Here is a 14,593-nt window from a genome sequence, read left to right on the forward strand (position 1 = left end):
CCTATTATATCATCTGTATAGCTGTATAGCTCATTATTGTATTGTGATAATAATTTATGCTCTTTACTTTGATAACTATGTTCTATTTTGACAATCTATATCTGTCTTGTGTGTGTGTGTGTGTGTAACCCAGGAAGATTTCATCTAATGTGGCTTCTAATAAGCATAAACAACAATGACACTACAAAGGTCTGTCATCTGAGAGGCGGTAGATGACATAATTAGAGGACATTACAGCCTGAAAAGGGTATAATGTTGACTTTGCTCACCCTCAGGGTAGCCATAGAGGTTGTCAACAAAGTTGGAGATAGTGTAGTCGAATGCTGCGGCTGAGATGCCGTCGTTGTCCTCGCTGTCGTCCACAAACTTCAGCCCCTCTCCTTGGTTCACTCCAATTAGGATGTCATAGTTGAGGAACTCCCCCTGGTGGTGCAATGATGGAAGAACAGGTGTGAGTGTTGAACTAGTGCTCAAAAGGATGGGTTTTCAGTCTCTTTCAGTGCATGTTGCTGATCTATAGTCACTTCAACCATGAACGCTGCTGAATACAATTTTGTTTTGTGTTAAATCTGTAAAGTCAAATCACCTTCATTTGTATTTTGTAGGTGATATTTAAGAGGAAATGTACTTTCTTTGTGTTAATGTGAGGCTTGTGTTGTGGGACCACCACTACGCTATTGTAAGAGACAGGGACGAGAAATTTAGTTTTCAGTTTTAATGCTGCCATATATTATTCTTAAATATGTTAGATTTCTTCCATTAAAAGATAATAAACATAAGTTCTACAAAAACATGTAAGTGCTGATCTTGTGGAGTTTTTAAACTCTAGTGGCAATTAATGCACAAACATTTTCTTCCTTTTATGTGAGTTAAATTAAAGAAGTATTTCACTTTTACTCATGAGGCAGAAAACCTACAAAACCCCAGAATATACTGTGTTGCAGTGGACCAATAAATGATCCCACTGGTGGGTGACATATACATGCCATCACATGCTATACGTGCTATACATGATCAGCACTGCCTTGTTTTACAGTTTGATGACAGTTTGAGCTTCAGAAACAAAGGGGCAGGTCTCTTTTTTGATCTGCTTACTCTTAGTGTCTGCATATGAAAATGCAGAAGCAAAATCTATAGTTTGAACCCTAAAGCCTTAAATTTGAGTTGACAGTTGAGAGATCTGGGCGCTGATAAGATGGAGGGAAGTTTACCACACTTCATTTACACCTAATACCCACACTGTTATTACACAAAGCTAGTTGAAACTTGGCAAAGCAAGACATCATCATCAGTCATGTGCATGTAAAATGTGACATGACTTGTGGCTGTACTGTGTCCACACCAAGGACGATTACTACAATCATGACATTTTAAAAATGGGTCTAACTCAAGTGGATGGTGGAGTTCGCACCACAACGCCGGTGGTGTACACTATTGTAAGATCATTTTTAGAGCGATTTGATGAACGATATAAACGCTGACAGCCAATCAAAAACTATCCAAATTCACAGGGCGTCACAACTGGAGCACGCAGCATGTCCATGTTTGTAGAATGTTATCACTCATCAGTGTGGACACTCACATTGTTATTGTTTTTGGTGTGAACTGTCCTTTAGAGTCCAAACCAGGAAGTCACAACAATAAATATCAAGTGATAAAAAAAAAGGAAATAAGAAAAAAAAACTAATTCAGCTTTTTGATAAAATTCTGTTTATTTTTTGGACTATTTCTTATCTTTTATTTGTGTTTGTGAGATACTTTATGATTTTGCCTCTTCGGGCCTCTAAACATTATTCCAGCAAAGCTGAGCAGAGACTCTTCCATTGACCTGCTGACAACTCTGGTAATGACCCTGTGATAAAGTGTTTGCAATGCATTTCATGTATAGGATCAAAGCAAAAAATGGGTCGAGGATACACCACAGAGGCAATTTACATGACCAACACTGCGGCTCCACTGTGTTACAGCATTTGAGGGTGTGAGTTCACACCAGCTGGCAAATGTCACCACCAGACCCTAACTCTGTGGAAAGGTCACACACATCTACTGCAACAAGTTCTTCATGTTCTCTCTGTCTGGTGTGTCATCACAGCTCAAATCACTCCACTTAATAAAAAGCCCTAAGAGAACGTGTCTGCGGTGTCACCTGCTGCATGAGGATCTCAGGATCGTCAGGCACCACGTCTCCGTCCACCACGGGGCCAAAGGCGATGTGGTATCGAGCTGGCTGGATGTCCTGGTCCACCAGCTCCCTGAAGTTCTTGCGCCTCAGGCAGTCGACCAGGTCGGCTGTCTCTGAATAGGTGCAGCCCACCTTGCGGGCCAGGATTTTGGTGTACTTGAGGGGCTGGTAGTTGACTGACCAGCTGGAGATGGCAGTTCCACTCTGGGCTATGGCCCTGTGGAACAGACCTGAGAGGACAGATGGATAAGATGGGGTATTTATATTACTATATGAGGGGCTATATATGACAAAAGACATGGTTGGGTTATCTCGCTAAATGTCATTTGAATTTTCCCCAATTTTTGGCATGTTTGCAGGCAGGATGGAGCTCTGTGAACTTCTGACTGAAGTCCAGGTTTGGGGTAGGACAGGATTCAGAGAGACTCCTTGATGTGGAAATCACATATCACTTTCTCTTTCCCCACTTTCAGAATTTCCCTTTATAAGAAAAACCCTCCCAATTTTGACTTTTTTCATCTTATCATTCTCGCCGGAGCAAAGTTGGCAGACACAGGAGGGAACTACAGACCCAAAGCATCTCAGATAGAGCGTGCTATGGTGCGGCAGCTCAAACAAAAAAAAAGACAGGACTGGGAATAAGCTCATCTGAGACGTCAAGAGAGCCATTTTCCTTGTTCGTGTGCTGGCTGTTTCTTCTCTCAGACTCTCTCTCTGGCCGCGTTTCTTCCTCTTTGTGTCTCTCTCTGTCTCCTTAGTTCTGCCTGTCCTGTGCTGTTTGAACCACTCAAGTGGCTCGTTAAGAGGCCGCCTGCCTCACTCGTTTCCTCTCGCGCTCCTTTTTTCTTTCTCTTTCCTCTCCTGGGCTGAAGATTGGTCAGTTAATTATTAAGCAGGGCCGCAGAGCCCCCTTTCCCTGGGAAAATCAATTATATTAAGAAGTAGCTTGGAAACAACTATACCTACATATCTGCACAGAGAACGCTTGAGATGGAGGGACGGACTAAAAGAGAGGTGGGAGATAGGTATTATTTCATTCATCTTCAGAATAAGTTTCTTTGTCACTCCCTAAGAGCCTCTTGTCTTCCCTGCTCAGTACTTTCCTATATTTTGCTTTTCTCTTTGCCATGTCAGAGTATTTTCTGTCCTTTTTCTCCTCCCTTAACAATGTTAATACCTCCCCTCCTCTTCCTTTAAACACAGGATACCATGGATACCGTCTTCCCCTCTATATCCCCTACGCTTCATCATATCAGTATCACTTACAACCCCTCTCTCCCCCCTGTCTACCACTTCCATCCTGCCATCCATCCTGTGCGTCTCCTCTGTCGGGCTTGATTTGTGATGCTGTGTTGTTGACATGATTGGTGTCCCTTAAGGGTGGGGATGACAGACTCCTTACCTGGAATCCCTGGCGGAGGGAGAGGGGGGGGAGAGCATGACAGACAGGCGACGTCTAGAAGGCTGATGTTACACCATTAGATGCCGATGAAGACGAGGACGATGACGATGGTGATGGGGTGATGACAAAGAAGACGCATGAGAATGGGCTGGTGGCAGTGTGAGGGGGGTTGGTTGTCAGGAACAGGAGACAAGGGGTTAATACAGGCTTTCCCAACCGTTAGGGTCCCTCTGCTGCTAAAGTGGGGGCTCCCCTGAAAAATTAATGATTAAACTATAATGACTGTCAATAGTTGCTAACCATTTAAAATTTACTTGAATGTAACATTTTAGAGTATACACGTTATCACTTCAGACAGTTAGATGAGAAGGTTTCAGCCACACTCATGTATAAATGTTAAAGGGATAGTTAAGATTTTTGGAAGTGGGCTTGTATGAGGTACTTATCCATAGTCAGTGTATTACTCACAGTAGATGGTAGGTGGCACACCCTTGTCTGGAGAAGCACCGACACGGAAGCTAAGCAATGTGCTGCTGTGATGGGGGCAACATTAAAACATATTTTTGCCACTTAAAAATCAGTTTAAGTGTATGCTATATTTACAATATTTTTTACCACTTTAGCTTAGCATCAGACAGCGATTATCAACAGGGAACTTAAGCTGTTACTGCACTCTCTTCATAGCCAGAACTCCACTGAGAAAAACTTCAAATACCACTCTAAGAGGAGCTGCTGGTCTACTGCTGCCTTGATCAATCAGTTTGTTCGTGTTATTGTTTGAATTTGGTGTTTAAATGGGTAAAGCCACACAATATCACAAACTCCCTGGCTGAGGCAGCAGTAGACCAGCAGCTCCTGTGTTCAGCGAGCTAAAATTGCTGTTTTTCTCAATGGAGTCTGGTGGCTTTGACGAGAGCATAGATGAGGAACTAGAGCTGTTAACAGCTGAACATAGCAAGATAATTGGTGGAAATATTCTCAATATAGCATATACTTTAACTGACACTGATGTTGTGAGGTGGGACTTTTTTTTGGCTGAAACACAATAAGCTGCTCACCCCCATCCATAGCAGCACATCGCATAACTTTGGTGGTGGTACTGCCAGTCTGCTTCTCCAAACTGGGGGCGCGCTGACCGACATCTACTATAGGTAATACACTGACTATGAACTTCATACAACCCCACTCCATAAAATCCAAACTATCCCTTAAAGTACAAACCTGGAGCTGGGAGGTATTTAGCGTTTCAAGAGATGTGGTAAGTGTATGTTCGCACTTCGAAGAAAGCCAGGCTCGCTGTTTACCACTGCTTCCTGCCTTTGTGCTAAGCTAAGCTAGGCTAACCATCCTAACTCTGGCTCCATACTTGATGCACAGACAAGAGAGTGGTATCAGTAAAGTATATCATCCTCTCCCTAAGTATAAAGTATGGTTTTAAGTAGCCCAAACACTGGCTCTCGATAGGGCCTCTCACATTTTTGTATCGGCTACCATAGTTCTCCTACACGCTTGGCACATGGGAGAAGATTCAATTGGCTGCAATCTCTAACCTCAGCAGCTAGATGCCACTCAATCCTACACACTAGCCCTTTAATGTTTTGCAATACCATTCCTCTACATGGGACTGTAGTATTTTCCATTTTTCCCTGATTTTAATTCTTTCTCTTTTCAGTTTATACAATTCACACGCACTTTGTGCTCACTGTTATCATGATATAAATGTATTATAATTGGGGTCTCGGAAGGTTTCTAACTGGTAAGTAGGTCACCTGCCAATGAAGGAAAAAAGGTTGGGTGTGCCTGGGTTAATGTGGAGGGTTAACAGACATCAGTGGTAATTATAGAGGTTGTGTTAAATGGACATGGCAGCGGTACACACGTGCTCACTCCAGCTTTGAGGACACATTTGTTCTCAAGGCACATCTACACAGACAGCATGAGTCAAAGTTAAAGCCGTGTCAGACGTCTGCTTGGTGCTTCACACATACACACAAACACACAGAGCGGTGATTGAAACAGATGTGTGGTTGTGTGAACACGCTCCCTCTAATCTCTCTTTCCTTTCACCCACCATTTCTTCCCTGTTTCTGTCCTTTGCGGTTTGTGTGTGTGAGACGGAAAATGAACAGAGGAGAGAGATATTGAGGGAGAGTCCTCAAGCAGCGCGGAGAACAGAGAAGTTACGATTGGAGGAGGACAGCTTCAAGAACAGCATGATCAAAGGCGGCGACTGCGTGACCGCTTGGCTGCGGGTCGTCAGCCGCACTGATCTCAATTCAGATCAAAGTCAATTGGTCCGTAGGCCTCTCTCTTTTGGTGGTGCAATGTTAACACTTAGCCCTCGGGGTGTGTTGTTGGTAATGGGGAGCATGAGGTCAGGTGGATGTAGGTTTTTGACTGAGGTAGAGTGTCTATGCTGCAGAGCACTGGACCGTTAACAGAGCCAGGAGCGCTCGCCTCGCCAAGTCAGGTAATGTGGGGTAATGGTGGAGCTCCAGTGTCATTTATCCTCCACAGACATGAGTGACATAACAGGGATCAAACCTGGACTCGCTCATTAGCCACATGACTGCTTAAATTCTTCAGTTCAAAGGATAAGCAGGGTTTTCCTTTGAGGATAGAGGTGTCAAGTGAACATTACAGGACTTAACGATTTCTGGGCTGGATGCCGCTAGCTGAGTTTCCAGCTGACCACAGCAAGGCCTTGCTGCTATGATTATATTTACATGGGTCACCAAAGGACAAATAAAGGTAAAAAAAAAAACTAAACTGAGCATAACACAAGCCATTCCAGTAACAAATACAGAAATGTACATTTTTGGCTGAGAGTTTCAAAGGTTGAATTGGGCATGCAGGTGTACATCGCCATCTGTTTCTAGCAAATATATAGAACAAACACACTGAGGTGGTTTGTAAATATGCTTTGTGGCTATTCAGGGATTAGCGAGGAATGATCTAAGCTGAGGACTGAAACCATTAATGGATCATGTGGCATTCATGTAAGCAGCCACAACCAATTTGTCAACAAATTTGTGGATGATGAGTCACTCACAGGGCTGGATCTAGGATATCAAAAAAAGAAAAAAAAATATGACCAGTGGGTTCATTTTGCTTGGGAGTTTTTCTTTTATACTAGAATTACCACCTCAAGGTTGTCTGCCTCTGCGAACCAGTCAAGTTGCAGTTACAGTTTACATCCATGTCTGTCCAGACTCATGCAGCTATGACAGTAGACAATGTTTCAAATGTGGATGTTGCTGGAAAGAAACTGCAAATTCTTAAATGTGGATATCTTACACCTGGCAGCATAGAGGATCTATACAATCAGCACAGTTTAAAGATGGAAACCCAAAATTAGTGTCATCAATTCAGTATCCATCTCCCCTGAATTATGGCAGTGAATAATGACCAGAAAAGTGTTTGTTTGTTTTTTGTTTTTAAACTGACGTCACCGTGAAGTTGACCTTTGACCTTTTGATATAAAATGTCATCACTCTATCATTGTATTCAAAGACATTTGCATGATTTTGCCATAAATAGTGTGTGAATTCTTGAGTTAAGGCCAAGTGGATGTTTGTACCAAATTTGAACAAATTCCCTCAAGGCGTTCTTGAGATATTTCATTTACAACAACCGGACAGACGTACGTACATATGGACAGACATCCCGAAAACATAAACCAAACCAGAGTGAATGGTAAGGTGACATATGAGGAAAAACAGATTCACAACACAATACAATCAAGTCTTTAATTACCCTCCGAGTGGTGTGAGAGGATGAGGAGATTGACACAGGACGCCCCAGCTCCGGAGCCGAAGATGGTGATCCTCTCTGGGTCTCCACCAAAGTGGCCTATGTTCTCATTGAGCCAACGCAGGGCCTGAATCTGGTCCAGCAGACCGTAGTTCCCCTTAGCAGACTGATCACCGGTACTGAGGAAGCCTGGATATTTGTATGAACAAAGTTGGATGTAGGATGAAGGTAAGGGGGGATATTTAACAGAGGATATGGATAAGGACAGGTGGGTAAACAACAAAGGAGGATGTAGAGAGGAAAAGGGGATACAGAGATGAGAGAAGAGTAAAGAGAGAGAGACAAGATGACGTTAGAATCAGTACCTTTATTATTTAGTACCTGTTTGGCAAATGTTCTCGACTTTGGCCAGTAAATCAGCTTCTGACTGAGAGGGAATTGCAAGAGAACAAGTGTGTGTGTGTTTGAGTGTGTGCGTGCATGTGTGTGTGTGTTTGCAACACCGTCGTTCATCAACAAGGAGTGACAGATGGCACACAGAGAAAGCAAAGGGAGTGAGAGACGAAATTGCTTTTTCAGCTCCTCTCTTAATGACGTTTACTCTGTCTAATGGCATTGAGCAGGGACTTTTACAGAAAGCCACTTACAGTACAGCTGCCTGCACTCCCCGAAATATAGGTGACCCTAATCTGAATCACACACCCATAAATGGATTACAAGTGACGACACATCGTGCTTAGAATCTAGGATTGTACAATGTCTTTCTTTTTTATTTTCTTTTTCCGCAGCAAACAAATGTTATTCATCACGATTGTTGTAGCATGACATTTTGAGAACAAACAGTAGAGACTTCTTTTTACAGATGAAAAGGCACAGGTATTACTAATAACATTAATGGTTGCTATGTAAGTGTCCAAGTAAGCCATGACAGTGTGAAGGTGAGCCAGTATGCACCATATCAGGACCCTGAAACTGAAGCAACTAAATGGAATTCAGCCAACATCAATATTATTATTTACACCTTTGCTTTTTCTACAGTGATGTGTCAAAATGGTCAAAAAGGTCTATGTATGAGAAACCAATGTATCATCAAAATAAACATGGGCACTGTATAGGACTGTAACAATAACTTCTTCTGTTGAATGATATATTTTCACAGAAATGACTGTAAAAAACAATATTATTGTCATTTTGAGACCATTTCATGCCACTGATATAATGATAATATAACAGCATGATATGCACCTCAAAGAGCAAAGACCTATAAATTCTTAGGGAGTTTTTTAATGGACGGGAAAACCCTGCTGTTATTCTGGTATTATGTTGGCATAAACACAACAAGCAATAGCGAGGTTAGGAAAAATGATCAAGGTCTTGTCAACATATTGTACGATAAGTTGATAACGTAATTATCATGACAGGCCTAGCACTGAGGTTCATTTTGAGCGAATCCCCCGTACACCATTTTGAATCCCACAAGTGTATTAATCCCTAGCCGAAGGTTGTCCCCAGCAAATGCATTATCTGCCATATCCTTTAATACTTTAAAATGCCAAAAACCGTAAAGGAAAAGATACGAATGAATTGATAAATGGGAGTTCCTTTCCATTTCTACATGCACCTTGTTGTGAGATTTAAAAGGCAGAACCTTCATTTGAATGTAATATGGCACTGTTAGCACAGAATTATTTGCTCAGTGCTTTGTCTGATCTTACTGGGCCTCATTCACTAATATGTGCATAGAAATGTTCTTACTCTGCACATAAAATAAGTGAGCATGCAAAATTACCATTGGATTCATGACATGTCTGGCCGATTTTGTTTTTACCACTGTGACTATGTTAGTAAATCAAAACTCATTCTTAACTGAAAGGTGTCTGCCTGCTATCTGCAATAAGCATACTGCCATGCCCCCTCTTCTCTACGAGGGTAATATGTTTGCCTAGAGGTGCATCATGGAGACAGCAGTGAAGCTGCTTTTGCGCGCATATCAGCGAACGTCCGTAATTATCTCCGCAGTCAGCAACAGCTGATAAGCTCTCAGTTACTCTCTTCAAACATCTTATATTGGTCTCTGCGGATGTTAGTTTGTAAGTAAGTGTGCTATCTGAGCACCTGCTTGGTAGATCAGAATTGTGCAGGTACCCTATATGCCTGTATATTAATAATAATTTAACGGCACTAAGAATTGATGGTAGAGCCCATAAGTACAGGCTGATCCAATAAAAACTATGAAAACCAAACCTGTTATATTTCAATATAGACATCCTGATACACTCCACTGTAAGCTAGGACTGGGACACTCGGTCTTATAGTCGAATATTTTAATTATGACAATTATTGATGAGGATAGAAAGGAAACAAATAAGTGCATGCATTAGTAAATTAACAGATTTAAATATTGTTATCTTTTGCATTCTTTTTTTATTGAATGTGATTTTAATATGCTATGCATTTACTTAAAAGGTAGTCTGAGTGGGCGGAAGTTCGCTGCATAGATCAGCCTCTCATTGGGCGAAATGAGGCGCCCGCTGAAGTCCCGCCCTACCTCTGGTTGTGTAGCAGTTTTTAACGGTTTTCAACACGTCCTTTACCAACTTTTGCGGTGTTTGGTCTTGCGGGGATGTAGCCATTTTTCTGCCATGGTTCGCGTCCTGTAGGCGATATTTTTGTGGACGTGTTACACCAAAACCTGTTTCCCCCTGGCAATATTTTTGCAAGTGCACCGTTGCTGTGGCACCGCCCAGAACGATTGTGATTGGTTGAAAGAAATACAAGCAGCCGGGGTGTTTTTTTCTCCATTCTTAAAGTGAGAGTCGACCCAGCCAGACCTTTCTTTTCTTGAGAAAGGTCTGGTGAGTGAGACTCCTGAAAAGGCATGTTTTTACTTTTTCTGGGACAGCCAGGTTTTCATCGTTTGTTCAGACATATGGTCTGTTTAAAATTGGAGTACGAACAAATTTAGGTAAGAAAACATTGATGAATCTCAGATTTGTGCATAAAACGTTTGTAAGTGAGGCTCACTGTGTTGAATTAGGTCAGTTTCTTCATTGTAATGCTTGTTCAAGGGGTTTGCAAGTTTGAATTTCCCTTGCAGATTGACAGCGTACTGAACGTTCCTCAAAGTGTTTCTGTTAGACAACTGGTCATTCATTGGAGCACTGTAATAATAGCCCACCTTTTCTCTTATTAGCTGACATTTGCCTCTCATGATTACTGCTGAGTATCTTCGATTGTTCTACCAAAGACCTAAGTCTTTTCTGTTTAAGTACCCATTAACTGGCAGCCTCTCAGATCCTAATGGGACTCCTAATTAGAGCTTTATTAAGGGCAGGTGCACTGGAAAGGTCATCCATTAAGCCTGTACAGTAGAGGTTAATCACTTGTATACAGCTAAGTGCCTGGATCTGCTGAAACACAAACAAACAGTATGTTGTCTGCTTTGGATGCCTAATTGGTGTTATCAAGATGTTTTGTCAAGATTTCCTATTAGACCCAATAGGAAGTCACAAGCATGTCTGACTTTACAACACATCTATTTCTTTGTTCCTTTCAGGATATTTATCAAGAACAACCTTTACTCTCTCTGAATATCGTAGGAATATTACATTTGCTTCAACACTGAAACGCAGAACAATAAAATACACAAAGGCTGGTGCATGCAATTATGGCATAAATATCTAGAAGCTGCAACTGTGGCTTAACACTGAATTATTATAACAGTGAGAAAAATGTGAAATTATTAGAAACTAGTCCATATCCACTGAGTGCACAGTTGCCCATGTACACATGGTGTGTGTTTGGGATACAGGTCATATGAAATTGCAGATTAAATAGTCAACTGAACCCATTAAGCAGAGCAATGTATTCAGACAGTTTTTGTGAATTTGATAGGATTGCTTTATTGGTAGAATGACTGACTGACTGAATGACACACTGACAGTTTCCATGATTATGTACAGCATACCATACCATGACTTAGTCATACCAAAAATGAGAAAAAAACAACATTCGGCCACAGGGGGAGCCACAGCGATCGGTTGCATTTTAGCCATTTTTAATCCAGTTGCCAATTAAGAGTTAAATTTCTCCAGTCACCTTGAGGCGTCCTGTTCTACATATCTACCAAGTTTAGTAAAAATCGATATGGCGGTTAGGCCTAGATAAGAAATTAGCTCTCTAGCACCCCCATTTTGTTTGATGGGGTCAATAATGGAGGGGTCCCCTCAGATTATGTGTGGTCATATGCCTACAAAGTTGCGTGGTGATTGGTGAAACCCTTGAGATGTTATACACCTTTATGTGATGAGCCACGCCCTCCGCAATATTCATTGCCTTATAGAAGCTCAGTTTTAGTAAGTTTCCAACTTTTGCCAAGAGAGAACTTTAGATATTGGTCCCTGGATTATGTTCACCCAGTTTCATGCAGATCGGTCAAACTTCCTAGGAAGAGATTGATTTGAAGTGTTTTTCAAAAAATTCAAAATGGCGGAAAATCTATATAACCGGAAGTTATGGGTTCTTGAGGCAAATTTGTTCCTCATGAGGAGAGGCATCTCTGTGCAAAGTTTCATGTCACTATGGCATACGGGGCATGAGATATGGCCATTCAAAGTTTGCAATTTCAATCGGTTGCTATAGCGCCCCCCTTTGGCCAATTGATGTAATATTGCTTCATTCGCATCCTCCCATGACCCTCTACCACTGTGCCAAATTTCACATGGATTGACCAAGTCAGTGAGGAGAAAAACGTGGAACAGACACACACACACACACACACACACACACAGACAGAGTTTTCGTCATGATATAGTAAGATAGTAAGATAATGATTAAAGGAACAGTGTATTAGATTTAGGGGGGTTTATTGGCATCCAGCAGTGAGGATTGTAGATTGCAACCAGCTGAAAAATCTCACAATTAGAATTCCTCCAATGTTCTTTGTTCAGGAGGTTTTCACCAGGAGCCAAATTATCCACAGAGGTCTCTTCCTCTCCAAACAAAAGAAAAAGGACCCTGAGATTTAAACCGGCAAAAACACTAAGTAAAGCAGTTTCACATTACAAACCAAGGTTTCTCTGATGCTGTTTGGGATGTTGGAGACGGGCTTCTGGCCTACCGTCTGCTAATGTGTGCTCACCTTCTTTCTCTTATAACTTAAGATCCAGATTTTCAGGTTAGGCTTTTATTGGGAGCTGAATTGGCTACTTGTCAAAAAGAAAAAAGTGTTTTACCGATGCTCTCATTGCTGAGGGGTGCCTAACTATGGTGGCTGATGTGATAATAAAAAAAACATGAAAGGCCCTATCTAGAGCCAGTTTGGTTTGTCTGTTCTGGGCTACTATAGAAACATAGCGATGCAACATGGCAATTTCTGTAGACAAAGGCCCCTCCCTATATAGATATAAACGGTTCATTCTATGGTAAGAAAAACAGATTCTTATTATTAGGTGAGTATACACAAAAGAAAACACACCTCTTATATTTAATTTCTGCCAATATACCACCCTAAATCCTACACTCGACCTTCAAGATAGCATTTACTGAACACGAGAAGATTGCCTGATCACCCTTTTATGCATACACATTCAGACTGGATTTACAATTTTAATTGAGCGGAAATAACTGCCACTGTCTGCCTGCCATGCAGCCCTTATGGTAAAGGCTTTTATCCACTGACGTTCACAATATTACCCATCAATTTCTCTCCTGCAAGTACAACCAAATTCAATCAATAAGTATAATCTCACATGCTCCACAAAAACCAAAGGGATCGAAGCACGTATCAGTGAGCACATCATGCCTTCACTAGTTTTGTGCTGCTCTTTAAACTCCACAAAAACACACGAATAGGCTGCACGTTTGAGCGTATTAATTAAGCCGAGCACAAACACGCAGCAAATAAGCTGCCTAATGCCCAACTGTAATCACCACGATATATTAAATATAACCAATTATGCTTATAAGGTCATTAATAAGGCTAATTAATGTAATACATAGCAATACTTCTATGTCAGCGGAGATTCTTGCACAAAATATGGGAGCAGTCTTTGTATATAGTCCAGATATTAACACGGGGAAAATTTGAAACTCGCTTTTTCATCATCATTGTTCCAGTTTATGAAGGAAAATGGTCTATTACTATGTTTTGCTCTTTAGTTACCATTCTTTTAATAAATGTGCACTTTGCTGGTGGGACATCAAAATGCAGAAATGACTGATCTGGGCTACACAGAGCCAGCAGACATCCAAGATCCTAACGTTATCTTGTTACAGCCAAAGCCGTTGTCTTTCCTGCACCTTCATGCTGCGTCCATCTGACTGCGAGTCAGTGTACAACAGCGGGCCACTTCACCCGTCCTCCTCTTCCTCTATAATCTGATAAAAGGCTCGGGGAAAAAAAAAAAAAAAAAAAAAAAAAAGAGGAGCTGGTTAAAACGCTGCAATGCAAGATGAAAGCACTGCTCTACATGAATAGCCTTTAAAATGGCTGTGGTAAGGAATGGTGGTTAGAGGGGGTAAGGGAGAAAGAGAGAGAGAGTAAAGGAGAAGGAGAGAAGGATAGTGGGTGTTCTGTGAGTCCCGGATAGAAGCACAGTGTTTCATCTGCCTCCAAGACACCAGGGGTTGGCTCACACACGCATACACACACACACACACACACACACACACACACACACACACACACGCACAGATATATACACACACAGGGACACTGATCAAAGGCTGACACTACAGAGAAGACTGCCTCCTTTTCTCTCCACCTCCCTCTCTCTTCCACACACACACACACATACACACACACACACACACACACAGAAACAGACGCACACAACACGTATACATGTGAGCACACCATGATAGCAATAATGCAAATACATACTCTCATCTTCTCTGTCCCTGTCACACATGTAAACAGGACACACAAAGACTATGTATATTCACTCAAACATATTCATTCAAACATTCATGCAAGCGCCCACACAGACATTTTTTTCTGTTTATTTTGTCCAATCACAAATTTTTGTGCATCTATCCTGCAATGAAGCAGCAATTAGTCTTTTTTTGTGTCATCAGAGCCATGATATTATTATTGTCTATTACTATGATTACATTATTCTTAAAGAACCAATGTGCTTGTGCAGGTCACTTGTGCATGCAGCCATACTTGTCATGATGATTTGTGTGTGCGCGCAGAGGTGTATACATCTGTGACTTTGAGCGCAGCCATACATGTGATTATGATTTGTGTGTGA

General features: G+C 41.6%; 1 protein-coding gene across 3 annotated transcripts in view; it reads right to left on the reverse strand.

Moving 5' to 3' along the window:
• The window catches only part of nlgn2a (neuroligin 2a), a 243,272-nt gene that overhangs the window by 6,069 nt on the left and 222,610 nt on the right, over nucleotides 1-14,593 (reverse strand). For all 3 annotated transcript variants that reach the window (XM_049568558.1, XM_049568557.1, XM_049568559.1), the window contains 3 exons: nucleotides 7,341-7,526; nucleotides 2,147-2,412; nucleotides 270-423 (listed from right to left, as the gene is read on the reverse strand). In XM_049568558.1, the coding sequence (XP_049424515.1) occupies nucleotides 270-423; nucleotides 2,147-2,412; nucleotides 7,341-7,526 (606 nt within the window). The remainder of the gene's footprint in view (nucleotides 1-269; nucleotides 424-2,146; nucleotides 2,413-7,340; nucleotides 7,527-14,593) is intronic.

This window comes from Epinephelus fuscoguttatus, linkage group LG23 (genome assembly GCF_011397635.1).
Source record: "Epinephelus fuscoguttatus linkage group LG23, E.fuscoguttatus.final_Chr_v1".
Classification (NCBI taxonomy): domain Eukaryota; kingdom Metazoa; phylum Chordata; class Actinopteri; order Perciformes; family Serranidae; genus Epinephelus; species Epinephelus fuscoguttatus.